The sequence below is a fragment of the Miniopterus natalensis genome, chromosome 2 (assembly GCF_054644295.1).
Source record: "Miniopterus natalensis isolate mMinNat1 chromosome 2, mMinNat1.hap1, whole genome shotgun sequence".
NCBI lineage: Eukaryota > Metazoa > Chordata > Mammalia > Chiroptera > Miniopteridae > Miniopterus > Miniopterus natalensis.
Window position 1 is genome coordinate 34,684,748 of NC_142082.1, and position 15,845 is coordinate 34,700,592.

General features: G+C 41.7%; 1 protein-coding gene and 1 non-coding gene across 2 annotated transcripts in view; both read left to right on the forward strand.

The window, feature by feature from the left end:
- Positions 1-1,155: 1,155 nt before the first annotated feature.
- The window catches only part of TMTC4 (transmembrane O-mannosyltransferase targeting cadherins 4), a 55,107-nt gene continuing 40,417 nt past the window's right edge, over positions 1,156-15,845 (forward strand). Inside the window, exons 1-4 of the mRNA XM_016203845.2 lie at positions 1,156-1,339; positions 5,081-5,196; positions 6,331-6,547; positions 9,866-9,953. Of these exons, the coding sequence (XP_016059331.2) occupies positions 1,181-1,339; positions 5,081-5,196; positions 6,331-6,547; positions 9,866-9,953 (580 nt within the window). The 5' untranslated portion in view covers positions 1,156-1,180. The remainder of the gene's footprint in view (positions 1,340-5,080; positions 5,197-6,330; positions 6,548-9,865; positions 9,954-15,845) is intronic.
- LOC148093666 (U6 spliceosomal RNA) lies at positions 5,421-5,525 on the forward strand. Its single transcript, XR_015714102.1, has one exon. It is a non-coding gene; the product is annotated as a U6 spliceosomal RNA (small nuclear RNA).

Genomic DNA, 15,845 nt, shown 5'->3' on the forward strand with positions numbered 1-15,845 from the left:
GGTCAGCACAGTTATTGTCCCCACTTTAGAGGTGAGGAAACTGAGGCCCAGAGAGGTTAAGTAACTTGTCCAAAGTTACATAGGATTGGAAGGTTGACCAAAAAGGATTCTGGTAAATCCAAAGAAAGCACCTATTCAGGATGTGGTGGGAATGGGGACAGATAAAATGTGATTTGGGGAAGTAGTTTGGTGTTTATTTGGGTGAATTCTAAGGCAGGAAGCTCTCACTGCTGGAAAGTTGTTATGCTTTGCAGAGTGCCACAGGACGCGGATCCTGAGAGGATGGCGGACAGGCACAAGGCCACAGAACTAAGTGGCAAAGCTAAGACAGAAATTTCTGGCTTTGATATTTTGCCTGTTTGAAAGAAAAGTTAAAAATAAGTGTATATTTTTAACTTGACTCTTTTACAGATATTGAAGGTCACAGAATAACTCCCCCTTCTCTTTCAGATACAGCTCAGCCCTTTCTGGAATGAGATATTATCCCAAACCACGCAGTCTGCAACATTCTCTCCTTCCTCTCTCTGTCATCTCTGTGAGCCACTAACCTGGCCATCAGTGTGCCCCTCTTCGTTATCTCTATTAAAACCTCTCTCCTGGATTTTCATCCAACTGGCATGAGTGTCTTGAGTTCTTAGAATTATAGTCATGTTTCATGTTTCATCACACACACACACACACACACAGACACACAGACACACACCCCCCTTATACAATGTGGTAAGACAGAACAAATGAATATTTCTTGATTGGATGCAGTAAGATTGTAACTTTTATTTTAACTTTGTAAACTGGTTCCAAGACTATAAAAAGTGATTTCCGTTGTGGGGTTGACAAATATAGGAGTCCATTAAATCAGTGTTTCTCATGGACAATCCAGCATCAGAAACCCAAGGGTTTCTGGTTTGGTGGGCTGCAGTTGGGCCCAGGAGAATCCGTATGTGTCCTGGGTGACTTTCTGCCCACTAGAGTTTGAAAACCACAGCTTAAAGTTTTTAATGAGTGCACCCTGTGAAATCAAAGCATACATGACTGTCTAACATTCGCTCAAGGCAAATATGTCCAGTGCAGAAACATCCTAACAGTGCACCGATGAATAATTATATCATGTTATTTTTTCTTGCAGATTTCTAACCAGCATAATGCTGGAGCCAGAGGCTGACAGCCTGCAGTTTTCATCATGGCCGAGTTGGAGGCCGATTTGGATCACATCATTCCATCTTCGGTTCCTCCTTTTTGGGCTAAGTTAGTAGTGGGGTTTGTGTCCCTCGTGTGTTTTGCACGTAGCTATGATGGAGATTTTGTCTTTGATGACTCTGAAGCTATTGTTAACAATAAGGTTTGTATCTTAATTCCTTTCTGATAAACTTATGTTAACCGCGTGCCTACGTCTCAGTAATAATCTAAGCTTGTGTTGAATTATTTTCTATTAAACTTGGGTTAAGCATGTGCTTGGGCCCCAGTTGTGCTCTGGATTTCCCATCTCTTTAGACAGGGTCTCCAGCCCCTGCCTCACCTCAGGCTTTATTCTGCCCATGTACCTTACATGATGTGAGGCCTCAGGCCACACATGTATCGGAGAGACTGTTATTCTGAGATGTCAAAGCAAGGGTGTTGCAGGGCACTGCAGACTGAGTGTTTCAGGGTTTGTGACAAATCTCCAGAATTCCAGGCCAGAACTGTTCCAGAAAAAAGAAAACCATACATTTGCTGCAGTGACGGATGAGTCTGATCATCCACCAAAAGGTACATACGTCCTCAGCAGCAGGCAGCGAGCTGACTTCTGTGTCCTTCGCTGATAGCATCAGGACAGCCTGCTGACAGCTGCTGGAGGACAGGAGCAATGCAGTTCCTGCTCATGTCATGCTCGGAGACTAAAATTTGCTGAACCTGCAAAATCCCCGCCACTTCTGCTCACCAGTGGGTGCTACACTGGTTCAGGGAAAATGATACTCTCTTTCACTTGCTAACTAGAGATACGGAAGAAGAAATAAGTTTGTGGGAACGGAAAAGAAAGATTTAAGCGAGCTTAAAGAAAATCTGAACAAGAAAGTCAGAGGCAGGGAGGGCCCAGAGGAGAAAGACCATGAAAATGGCACAGGTTAGAGTCCTGTGGCAGTGTAGTTCCTCAGCAGATGTTTTATGCCTTAACCAAAGAAGAGAGTTTGAAGGAATATACTGATTTTTCTCTCTGGTAGATGCAATTGTAGCAACTCTTTGTAACAGTGTTGTTGAATGCTCTTAAATTTTTGAAGTCATGGATTCTACCAAATGAGGGAGAAGTCATTTTCACATTGAAAATATTGGAAACAATTGTCTGTGGGACAAACATTTTCTGATATGGGGGTGGGGGGAATGACTGTTTTGCAGATATTTTATTTGTAATGCATTGCAACTGATGTTCTCTATTTTGATGGCACAAACTACAGCATTGTTGATGCTTGTTTTTAACTCCAGTTCTTTATTTGTAGTTTTCCTCAAGTTCATGCAGCGGTTACTACAGATGTTTCTATTTCAGCTCTTTTTAAACCATGCTTAAAAGGAAAAGGAGTTTGTAGCTCTAAGCAGCTATGTTAGGTTACCAGCTTAATAGCTACAGAATTGCTTTCCTAACAAGGATTTGAGGATATGACTTTACTTAAAAATTTTTATTCTTCATTTTATTGAGAGTATCTTGACTCTTCCACTTGTAGTAAGTGGGAGATATATAAAGTATTAACTCAGAACCTATGTGGAAGAACTTGGGTAAGCAAGGCAAGGGACAGCTTGAGCTCTGCTGTATGTGGGATGCCCTGGTGTGTGGGTGTATCTCTCCTTCCTTCTATGTGGGGTACGGCAGATGAAGCCATGTTGTGGCTCTACTGCACATTGTCTTGGCAGTGTTTTCTAGAGCATCACACTGCGCCCCTTTGGTAACTTGCTAGCCCTCCCTTTTCCTTTCCTGTTTAATGAAAGGCGCTCCTCCATTCACTGGCACTGAGCCTACGTTAATGTGAAACAGGCTGTTACTGGGTTTTTTTGGTGTTAAAGACTGTTTCCCAGATGCACCCTTGTGGTGTCGAGTTGCCTTTCATCGAGGTGATGATTTCCTTTGAGATATGGAGTTAGCAGGAATTTCAGACATAACACATCTTTTCCATAAATCGTTATCAGGAAAAATTGGCCTTTCTGCCTATAGCTCTTCCTGCTCTATGTAGGCTACACCTAATCAAATATTTAGAGCCTTATTGGTGTTTATTTTCTGCTCACATGGAAAAAAAGATCCTCTGCCCAACCCCTTCACAGCTGAATGGGCACTTCTGGGACAGTGCAAAAGAAGATGGACTTCCAATTTTGTAACTGAGTAAACTCGGTGGGTGGATTACGGGACCTTCAGGAAATATCTAACTGACTCATAGAGGGTGTCGGTATGCTTAAGGGGTCTGAAGCTGATACGCAATGGAAAAGAAATGCATCCTCGGAGTGGGTATCAAGTCACCAATTCTGTATCTCTTGCCTTTTCTCAAGTCCGTCTCTTTGAGTCCTAGCACTTACATAGCTAGGACTCACTGACCTCCGGTGAGTGAGTCATGGACACTGGTTGCTCTCTTGGACCAGCCATGATTTAACACACTTCCTCTGCTTGGGGCATTCCCCGCCTTCTGGTTGTTAATAAGCTGCAAAGACTGTCCAGTTTAGATGGAGACACTGACACAGGCTCTCCTGTCAGGTGCACTACCTGTTGGAGTGAGGAGCTAGTCATGCAAAGAGGTGGGGTCTGGAGGTGGCTGGGCAGCCTCAGCAAGATGTCCAGTGGCATGATTTGTGGGTGTGCTTCTGGCTGCACAGCCCTGATCTGGTTTTCCAACTACCTGGGAGTCCATGAGCCTTGCACTCCCCTTTAAAGCATTCTTTTTTACTTACGTTAATCAGAGTTGGTTTTGGTTACTGCAACAAAGCGTCCTGACTGATAGACCATGCAGTGCTCAGTACATCATAATTTGTAGTCTCTAAAATATTCCTGTTTAATTATGCTTTAAAGAGAATTAATATTCAGTTTTGTTATTCCACAGTAACCTGTCTGCCTTCTTGTTAGGCACGGTTGAAACAATCTAGTTTCATATTTAAATGTGAAAAAAAATGTATTTTAAGCATCTGTAGTACAGTACCAAATTAAATTACCTTAGTAGGAAGATAGGTGTAGTGCTTTTTTTAATGCTTAAGTTATCTTTATATTTAAAAATTTTGTGGAAGTTGTTTTTTTCTTTAATATTACTATTTGCTTAGCTCATGATCAAAAATGGGAAACTTAAAAAAATACATGTTTATTCACTCATGAGAGAGAGAAATAGTGGTCTTATTTAGCTATATGGTCCATTCATTCATTCAGCATAGATTAGGCATCTTGCCTGTACTCCCAGCAAACACAGATGTGTCCCAGGCTTCTCGTAGAGCCCCAGGCCAGTGGGGCAGATACATACTAGTTACATGACTAAATTGCCAGTGTGCCAGGTGCTGTAAGAATAGGTGCAAGATGCCCACGACCCACAGAAGGTAAATTGCATCAGCTCAGGAAGGTTATAGCTCAGTGGCTGAGATATGAATGGTGGGAGGAGCTTGGGTTGTGAAGGGTTGAGGAGTGACCGTCTGGGTGGAACCCTGAACATGGGAAGCCTTTGGGATGGATGATAGCAGGAGCTGTGTGGGGGCCAGAGGAAGGCCATTAGCAGGATCACCAAGTCCGAGAGATGAGCCTGTAGGGTTCAGTTGGAGCCAGAGCACCCTGGACTGTGATGCCTATGTGGAGACATCGCTTTGTCCTGGAGGAGGAAGGAGCAGTTGCATTGTTTTAAGCAGGGATGGGTGGAGTGACTCAATTTGCATTTGGAAAGGTCAATGTGGAGAACAGGTCAGAGGGCACAGTAGTCCCTCTAGGAGGCCTGCCTGTGTCGAGGTGAGTGATGTTGGCTTCACCCAGGGTGGTGGGGGAGATGGAGAACAGAGGTGTGAGGAATTTAAAAAAGAGGACTTGGTGAGGGCTTGGCTATGGGTAAGGTCATGACTCCTTTGTCCTGAATGTCCTCTGGTTGTGTTCCTGCAGGACCTCCGAGCAGAAACACCCCTTGGGGACCTGTGGCATCATGACTTCTGGGGCAGTAGGCTGAGCAGCAACACCAGCCACAAGTCCTACCGACCTCTCACCGTCCTGACTTTCAGGTGAGGTATGACAGTGTGGGCTGTACTGGAGGGTCACCCAAAGCTTGTGCATTATAATGTACTAGGTTGTATGTGACAAGGTTCCCAGGGTCTGTGAGTCAAGCAATGGTCCCTAGGGAAGCATAAGCCACTCACCTATATGGGTCTCCAAGAAGTTCATGATAATGTACCTGTTATGTCACAGGAAGATGGAAAGAACGTACATAAGGAAACTTTATTGCAGGGCTTGCTTTGGCCAGATAGATGCTAAAAGTGGAACAGTACAGAGCAGATTAGCCTTGCCCCTGTTCAAGGATGGCATGTAAATCGGTGAAGTGTTCACAGTTCCTAGAGGTTGGACCCTTTGCTCGATAACACCCAGGAAAAAATAGGAGTCAAGGCAACATGTGGCATCAGATGAAATTGTCGTTTTTTTTCACTAGAAATAAAAGGCATAAATCTTCCTGCTGTGTCCAAGTCAATAGGCAAAAACAAATGAAGTTAAAAACAATCTAACTCTCCCCATTAATCAGGGAGCTGTTTGCATTAAATAGATTTATTCACCACACAAAGTTTCCATTCATAGTTGTTTCTTTGATGCATTAAATACTTGTCTATAGATCTCTCAAAGAAGCATGGAAGTGATGAATTAGAACCACTGGTAATTGAAAAGCAGTCAGAAATAAGAATCCCTGACAATGAAAAAGTGGTTCATTGTTCAGAAGGCTGGTAGACAAACTGTAAAGTCCTTTTTTTTTTTGGATAAGCAAGTTCCATGACTATCTTATAACCAAGTTCCTATGGGATAGCCATGAGTAATGTGTGATACATGATTTTGGAATGCAGTCTTGCCTTTTTTGCACTTAAAATTTTGTCTAGCTTTTCTTTCGCTTTCCCTCTCCAAGCATTTTCTGTTTCCTCCTCTGAGATCCCCTTACAGTCCATTTCCCCCTCTGCAGTTAATTATGCTCTTACCTTCTCTTCAATCTTCAGAGCCTGACAGCATTATATATCTTGGTGTTATTTTACCAAAGTTGCACAGTCTTTCTTTTCTCCTTTTAATATTCTCACTCACCAGCCTTTCCCTTTAGATGGTTTGCACTTTATTTCCTGTGCTTCTGCGCACCTGGTGTGAGCACCCTTCGTTTGCTACAGGATTAACTACTATTTGTCCGGAGGCTTCCACCCTATGAGTTTCCACGTGGTCAATATCCTCCTGCACAGTGGCATCTCTGTCCTCATGGTGGATGTCTTCTCGGTGCTCTTTGGTGGCCTGCAGTACAGCAGTAAAGGCCGGAGGTTAAACCTGGCCCCCAGATCGTCCCTGCTGGCTGCCCTGCTGTTCGCTGTGCATCCAGTGCACACCGAGTGCGTGAGTATCACCTGCCCCGGCATCTGCGCTTGTGTAAGGTCAAGAAGCCGTCCACACATCTGGGAATGTTACCACCAAAATTCTACATTTGAGACAATGAAAAATAAGCCGAGAGAGAAGTCTAGCTATAGGAGAAAAGGGAGTATCTGGAGAAATGTCTTAATCTTCCTGCCCTCCGTTCCAGGGTCTCTAACAACAGCCCTGGGCACAGCATCCCCACCTCCCACCCCAACTGAACGTTAGTCTGGGATGAGTATTGAGGACTTGGGAATAATTGAACTGCTTCTGTTTACATTTTTTAAGGGAAAACAGCGGCAGTGTAGGCCCCTCCAGTTTTAGCAATGTAAATTTCTTTATATTAACATTTATGTGTTTTGTGTCTTGGCATTAATATTGAGAATATTTTTGCTCACTGCAAACAAGAACCTACATTTTCTGTGCCCTGGCTAGGTGGCTTGGTTGGAGCATGGTCCTGTGCACCAAAAGATGTGGGTTCAATTCCCTGTCAGGGCACATACCTAGGTTGTGGGTTCCAGCATGGGTTGGGGTGCATACAGGAAGCAACTGATGGATGCTTCTTTCACATCAATGTTTCCCTCTCTTTCCCTTCCTCTCTCTATAAAAATCAATAAAAAAACATATCCTCAGGTGAGGATTGAAAAAAAAACCTACATTTTCCAGCCTTGGGGTGACTAACCATCCACTTTACTTAAGACTAAGGGGGTTGTGGGACACAGGACTTTCCATTTCAAAACAGGAATAGTTGTAGGCAAACTGAGTCAGTCACACCCTGTAGACTTCCCACCTCATGGTCCCCAATTGGTAGTGAAATAATTGTAATCAGTTTTATTTTGCTCCCCAACTCGTATGAATGTCTCTCATTTTCAACCACCCCTAGTCACTCTGGGGTATTTGTAAATGGATAAGGCCTCCAACATACCTGTCACCAGAAGAGGGAGGGGAGCTCAGGAGGTGGTTACCTAGCCCCTTGTCTCTTTGGAGACCAGGAAGGAGTCCCTGGGGTTTCCCTGAGGACACAGTGCAACTGTAAGTTTTCCTCTTCCTCTAAGTATTGGTGAAGATTTCAAGTTGCCTGAATTCACATCAAAGAAGGCAGCTCAGGCCTCCTTAATCTGCCCATCCAACGAACCCAGAGTTTAATGCTGAAGGTGCTGGGTGGGGAAACATTCTCCGTGTCACCTTCTCCTGATTCCTCCCTGTGGCCCCTGTGCACATTGTTCCTAGTGGGGAAACAGTGATGCCACCTGCTTTATGGATTTGGAGGTGGGCAGGGGGTTCCAGTGATTTCTCCAGAGAACTCAGGGTGAGGAAGGAATTTTACTCTGGATTCTTTCAGCTGGACTAGTAATTAAATCACCATGGGACAGATTAACAAGAGAAAATAACCAAATTCAATTACATACATGTGTATGGGAATCCCACATACATGAGAAGGCCAGAGATCCCACATACATGAAGGTTCAGAGACAGAAAGGGAAAATGATGTACATGTGACATCCTGAGCCAAGGAAGGATGTCAGAGGCCTTGGGACATCAGAGGGAGGAGGGAAGTTTGCAACATGATAAGAGCAGATGTCTAGTAATTAGAAGTTTGCCCTGCCCTATAGATAGGTCATAAAAAGTTATTTCTGGTGATAACTCATTGTGGGCAAGACCCCCATTTTAGATTCTTCTAGGTAGTTAAGGGAGGAACAGAAGTTTCCCCGGAGCCCCCAGGGTCTCCACTGCCTTCAGCTCAAAATAATCCACATGCCAAAGTGGCACATCATGGGGAAATATGTTCTGAACCCCTTCAAAATCCTGATATGAGCGCTTCAAGTTATTTGTATGAAAAAAAATACAGCCTTTGTAAAGAACTTTGCCTACAAATACATTATGCAAGTATCAGAAAAGAAGAATAAAGTCTCTGTACTCATGCCCATTCCCCAGTTAGATGTGGTGCCTGCTTGGACAGCCGTTTACAACCTTTTCTATGAAATCTCTTTAATTACTATGCCAAAAACTCATTGTAGGGACTAAATGCTCTTTTTACTTTAAGACATTTGCCATAGTTTTAAAACTGCATCAGACAATGTAATGTGCATGGCTTAAAACTTGGTGGTATCTTCACTAGTTAGCCAAAGGAAAAATATTTATTTTAAAAATAAGTGAAGTTTAAGGCTCATGGTAGTATAAGTCTTTAATTGTACCCAAGTAAGAGGTGGTTGGCTGTTTTGGCCACTATTCTTGTATTTATCCAAACCACTTCCCTACCCTTCACTCGTTTCAAGGAACCTTTTTCTCTGACCCGCCCCCGTTACCCCCTGACCTCCACGATCTAAGGAACCCTTTGAATACCCTTCTCTGGGTTGGATTCGCTTCCTTTATTCTTCCTAAGGGTTTAGGATTCCTGCCATCCTCAGGCCCTGTAGATAGCCACAGCTGTCATTGTCCTAGAGGGAGGCTCGCAGCATCAGCTGCTCCATCCCTACTCATCAAGGTGCTGTGGAGCCCCTTGGTGCTGTGTCACCCTGAGCTGCTGTGTCCTTTCGCTCCTTTCTGCTCCTCTTGTTTGTAGAAGCGCCCTTTGGGATTCATGAGAGTAACGGTGAGCCAGCACCCACTGTGTGCTCTGGTTTCACTGCATTCCTGATATTACTGTGTCCCTGACTGAGTGAGTTAGAGGCCAGACTATTCAAGAACTCTCATTGCGTATTTATTTTATTTTATTTTTATTTTTTACTATTTTTAATCTTCACCCGAGGATATGTTTTCCACTGCTTTTCAGGGAAAGAGAGGGAGAGGGAGAAACATCGATGTGAAAGAGACACACTGATTGGTTGCCTCCCGCACAAGCCCTGACCAGGACCGTGGATCAAGCCTGCAACCGAGGTACATGCCCTTGGCTGGAATCGAATCCAGGACCCTTCCGTCCACAGGCTGACGCTCTAACCACTGAGCCACAGATTATTTTAAAAATATGTTTTCACTGATTTTTGTCTTTAGAGAGAGAGGAAGGGAGAGAGAGAGAGAGAAGCATGGATGTGAGAGAAATATCGATCAGTTACCTCCCCTGCGTTCCCCTACGGGGGATCGAACCTGCAACCTGGGCATGTGCCCCGACTCGTAATCAAACTGGTGACCCTTCGGTGCACAGGGCAGCGCTCACCTGAGCCGCTCCGGCCAGGGCACACAGATTATTTTAATAGATGGCAGAGTCTAATAAGGTTTTTGTTTTCTGTCTCTAAGGAATTTTTTGTATTTCCTAAGTTTAGAATTAAAATTTTTTTAATGTAAATCTTTTTTCCTTCTTTTAAGGTTGCTGGTGTTGTTGGGCGTGCAGACCTCCTGGGTGCCCTTTTCTTTCTGCTATCCTTCCTGGGCTACTGTAAAGCATTTAGAGAAAGTAAGCATGATGTTTGTCTTCTTAATTTTGAGATGGGAAATTATCTGTTTATATAATTTTATCACTTCAAGGATATATGAGTCAAAAGGTGTAAACACTCTGTAGGTAACTCGTTTAACTCCGTTGCTCTTTTAATAATGCAGAGTATGTACATCAGTCGTCCGTGGGAGAAACCTGTTGTGTGGTGAAACCAAGAGCTTCTGCTCTTGGAACCGAAGCAGTTGTGATTGATTTTTGTGATTTTTATTTCCAGCAAGATCGTAGGAGAAAAAAAGCCTTTGGTTCTATTTATTAAACCCTCATGGAGAAAAAAATTAGAAAAACTCTAAAATGTATAGCTGTGAGTATGCACCTGGAGTGTGAGGTTCTTGTTTTCTCATTGGAACATTATTAATACTTATAAAGACAGTCGTCGGAGTTGAAATAATAGTTGTGGCAGGGGGCTGGAGGTACATGTGTTTGGAGGGATTGCCTGGTTGTTAGCAGCAGTACATTTATTGAAACTCAGCAGAAACCCTGTATAACTCTACCCATTACATGGATTCTGATCATGTCCAAGTCAAGTCATGCCTTCCAAATTGTTTTATCATAGAAATTGGATACGATGCATTTAGCTTTTATAGCTGTTTACACATGCTAGCTCCAACAAGTTATACATTCAGTTTCTGTGTCTGAAAAAGTTAGAAGTTTATGGCCTATAGAACTCTGTCCTTATATATCACAGTCAACTATATTTTTGTTAGAGAGAGTGGGGAAAGAAGGGAAATTATGGGGTGATTTCCTATGGAACGCTGGAGGGATTGAGCAGAAGCAGCTGTACTCTGGCTTCATTGAGCCTGTTCCACAGTGTTTCTCAAAGCTTAGGTCTAGTCCAGAGCTGCCAGAGTCTTAATATTATTGTCAGATACTCATGCATGCCCTTGGATGTCTCCAGTGAATTCATCTCATATTTTATTTTATTATTTTATTTTATTATTTTATTTTATTTTTTAATTCTCACTCGAGGATATTTTTTCCATTGCTTTTCAGAAAGAGTGGAAGGGAGAGAGAGAGAAACATCGATGTGAGAGAGAGACACATAGATTGGTTGCCTCCCCCATGTGCTCCAACCGGGGCCAGGGATCGAACCTGCAGATGACATACATGCCCTTGGATGGAATGGAACCTGGGACCCTTCAGTCCACAGGGCAGCACCCTAAGCACTGAGCCAAACCGGCTAGGGCTTCATCTCTTATTAATAATGAAAAGCAGGCCACTCATTCAGGATTTTGTGTGTGCTGAGGCTGGTGCAATGGGAGAGCTCAGGGTTGCTAAACAGGGTCCCAAGGGCCAGTTCCAGCCCACTACCTCTTCTCATTTGCCCCACAACCTAAGCATGATTTTTATAGTTTTAAATGGTAGGGAAATAAAAAACAAGAATAACATTTCATGACATGTGAAAAGTTACATGAAATTCAGATTTCAGTATCCGTATATAAAGTTCTATGGGAACATAGCTTACCCACTTCTTTCCATTTTGTCTATGCTGCTTTGCCCTACAATGCGAGAATTTAATAGTTTTGTAGAGGCTGTCTGCCCTGCAAAGCCTAAGATACTTACTGCCAAGGCCTTTATAAAGTTTGCCACATCTGGGATAGATGCTTTATAGGGTGGCTGTCACCATCTGAGTGGTTCTAGACATTTTTGTGCAATGATTAATAAGGGTTTCCAGCAGGAAGTTTTTTTACTCAGGAACATAGGTGACTTTGCTATTAGTATATTATAGTCTACTGGCACGTGTGTGTGTATATTTTTTCCTCACTTGATTATATAATAGTATTTAAGGTAGGTGGAGTTACTTCCCCCATTTTCCAGACGTAGAACTTAGAGTTTAAGTAACTTTCCCCAGGATCACATAGCTATTTATGGCAGAACCAGGTTCACACCTGTATCTGTCTAACTCACTTCAAAGCCAATGCCAACTGCATTGTGCTGATCTGCTTTCCTGTGCTCAGGGGACCAGTGAGGCAAGCTTATCAAAACAATCATTAAAAATAGCCAGGAGGTACATTCAACTCTGTTAATGACTTAGGTGTGATAATGACATCACAGGTATATTTTAAAAGCAATCCTTTCAGGTACACATGCTGAAATATTTATGGATGAAATGGTATAATGTCTGGGATTTGCTTCAAAATAATCTGAGAGGACACAGGAAGAATGTAAGAGTATAGATGAAGCCAGACTGGCCAGGAGTCAAGAATTGTTTAAGTTGAGTGATGGGGATTTATGGGCTCACTTATCATAGCTTTACTTCTGTATGGTTTTGTGTGTGTGTGTATTTTAAAGGTGTTTGTTTTTCCAATGGGCAGATGAGTCACCAGATTAAGAATTAACAGATTTGGGTGACTTTTTTTTTTTTAATCTTTAAAACCTTGTGTTTATCTAAACAACCAGATTATATATTTTTAAGGGGCTTTTTTCCTTCTAACATTACATAAAACAAGTGAATATTTTTTAAAAACCCAAAAAATAGGTTTGATGTAGTCCCATTTGTTTACTCTTTCATTTCCCTTGCCCAAGGAGATATATTCATACATAGAGAGCAGGCTGACAACTCCGGGGGTCTTAGGGGGGGAAGCAGGGGGCATGGAGGGAGTGAGCAAAAAAGAAAAAACAGGGAGAAAGAACTCATGGACATTGAGGGGGGAAGCGGTGGAGGTGGAGGTGGAGAAGGATATAGGGGGGATAAATAGTGATGGGGAAAAAACAAAATAAAATAAATTTTTTTAATGCCAAAATACATGTCACCAGGAAAAACAGCAGCAAGCGAATATATAATGATTTAATAATTTTGTCACAGAATTGGGAGGAAATTTTTCAGAACAAAATGTGATAAAATAATTTAGCAATTAAACATGAAAAACTTGAAATATTAGAATAGGCAACTGGAATAAATTTATAAAACATTTGATACAAAAGAATATAGGTGATATATAAATAAAAAGTCATCAATAAAGTGAACATCTGTGAAGCCATATCCAAATTTTTTTTTTAAAAGTCACCTTTTCTAAAATTAAATTTAAAGACTCCCTCTTCCTCTCTCCTCCCCCACAGCCTTTAATCACTAGCCCTTTGCCCACATGGGACCATCCCTGAGGCCTCTGTGGGTTTGGGAGACAACCACTTAGAAGGTCAGACAGCATCTCCTTCCTTTTCTCTCCCTCCCTACAACTCCCAGGTGGTATCAGTCCCCAAAATAAATGTTGGTAAAACCACTTACCTTACTGTTGGCTCTCAAGGATTCTGAAAGCATTTCTAAAACGAGTTTACCTTTCAAGAAATGCTATCCTAAGGTTAAAATGGCATACAGGCCAGATAATTCCCTTGTGATTTTTTTTTTTAATGTTTTATAAATTAGTGGGAGTTCCCTAGTAGACACAAAACAAAAAATTAGTTATGTTATTTAAATTCCAATAGACTTTTTTCTTTATTTTTGTTGTGGCAAAATACACATAACATAAAATTGACCATTTAAACTATTTTTAAATGTGCCAGTTCAGTGGCATTTAGTACATTCACATCGTTCTCTAACCATCACCACCACCCATCTCCAGAACTTTTTCATCTTCCCAAATGGAAACCCATTAAATGAAATTCCCTGTTTCCCCTACCCCCGGCTCCTAAACTACCATTCTACTTTCTTCCCATTGACTAGTCTAGGTACCTCATATAAGTGGAATCGTGCGTTGTTTTTTTGTCCATTTGTCTGGTTTATTTCTCTTAGCATAATGCCTTTAAAGGTCACCTGTGGATTAGTAGCATGTGCCAGAATGTCCTTCCTTATTAGGACTGAATGAATAATATTCCCTTGTATCTGTATGTACTACATTTTGTTGGTCTGTTCATCTGTCGGTGGGCATTTGAGTCCTTTCCACTTTTTGGCGATTGTGAATAGCGCTGCTATGAATATTGGTGTCCCCAACAGACTTTAAAAAGAGCAATAGACAACTTCCTTTTAGCCCCCTTTTCCCCTACAAAAGACAGGCAAGATTGCAAACTCTTCTAGGACAAGCAAGTATGTTCTAGATATTTGTAGTTATATGCCCCTAGAACATCCATATAGAAACTATTGATAGTTTTCCAGGGTGGATTGGGAGGGGCCTGTGGGATATTTTAACCCACTGCCCCTCCTCCCTCCTGTCCTGTGCAGGCTGCCCACAGGGCTCAGATTGTGTGAGCACATATTCTTTACAACCTGCAACTGCACGAAGACCCAGGGGAAGGGTGATTCCAGCAGCCCCAGGCTGTGATGCCCGCCCAGGATTTGGCTGCACCCAACCACTCCCCACCCCATTGTATCATCATCATTATTATTTTTTTATTATTATAATTTTATCTTACCCAGATAAAACCACTACTTTTTCCTGTGACTTGTCATTTTTCTGACAAAGCAGAGTTTGGGTACAGCTCAATAGAACAGTTTCAAGTACAGAGAATAGAGGTAGTGACTTTTCTTCCTGAGACTGAAAGTTAACAGCAATCAGGCATGTCCAGCTCTTCCTGGGGTCAGCATCTCCCTACCTATGATCATCGTAAAACTCCCAAGAGGCACACAGCCCCAGGGATCTGGTGGGGTGGGGAACTGCACCTGCCCCAGCCTCCTAGCACACTCAGCACTGTGGTGTAGCTTTTCCATAAGATTGTGAGTCAGTAATGGGAGTGGGAGAAAGGGAAGGGGTCCGTTTATTCCCTCACGGTTCTGTGCAAACAATGGCATTTCATGTTTTTAAGTTGGCAATTAAATCTGAATTTGCAATTAGGTAGGATAACAGTTTATCAGTAGTCTTATTTTTCCTGAAGAAAATGAAAAATTAAGCCTGTTGGCTTTTCTCAAAGAAAACTCTTAAGTTTCGTGAAGTACCATTTTATTAATTTTAACTTATATTCCTTCAAAGTAACTACTTCCTATTCTGAATAGATCTCAAAGACATCACAAGTGCTTTTTGAAGAAAGTACTAAATGTTGATAGTTGTAACATATATGGGACACATTATTTAGGAGGTATAATAAAACCTCTGTTTAATTCTAAAGATTGTTCTTATGAAATCATGGAAAAACTATCAGGAGACTAAAAATTCTATCAAGTGAATTGATATATTTATTAGTCTCCTTTAATGGACTATTCTTACAGAATGGTGAAAAAGTAAAGATATTTTATCTTGTTTTCCTGAGTCCTTTTACTAACCTTTTCTCTATTCCAATTCACATACATACATATTCTGATATATGTGTCTGTTTTTAATTCATTTGTAAATTATAAAATTATTTCTGAGTGCCATCCATACAAAGATAGATTCTTTTTTAAATAAAGCCTTTGGAAACTAATACCAAAGGTAAAAGTGCTTAATGTGTGATGGATTTTCAGTTAATACTTTGATTCATAAAAAGTTAGATGAGCATATTTCAGCATAAATGGAATTATCTTGACTACTAGTAGCAATATAACCTTTCTTTTTTAGTCCAGGGTCATTCTTTTAACATTTATAACATTTTTACTGGAAAATTGGAAAGAGATTTTATAAAGAAATTGTTCTAGGCCTTTCATGTTAAAGATGTAAATGTTTCCGAAAAAGCTAACCTGGAAATATTTAATGTTTGCACACTGATAACAGTGGTAGATGTGGCTCTGTGAAAATCTTTTTAAGACTGTGAATAGATTTTCATTTGGTTGAAGTTACGTAGAACAGTTAGAAGACAAATGGACGGATAAGGCCTTTGAAGAAGCCTTCCTGTTGGCCTCTTGTCTACAGGCTGCCTGACCTTCCCGGTCTCTGGTTTTCTGTTCACTTGAACCTTCTGTAGGAAAAGGAAAGAGTGGGTTAAAATGGAGCTTTTGGACCCACCTTCAGA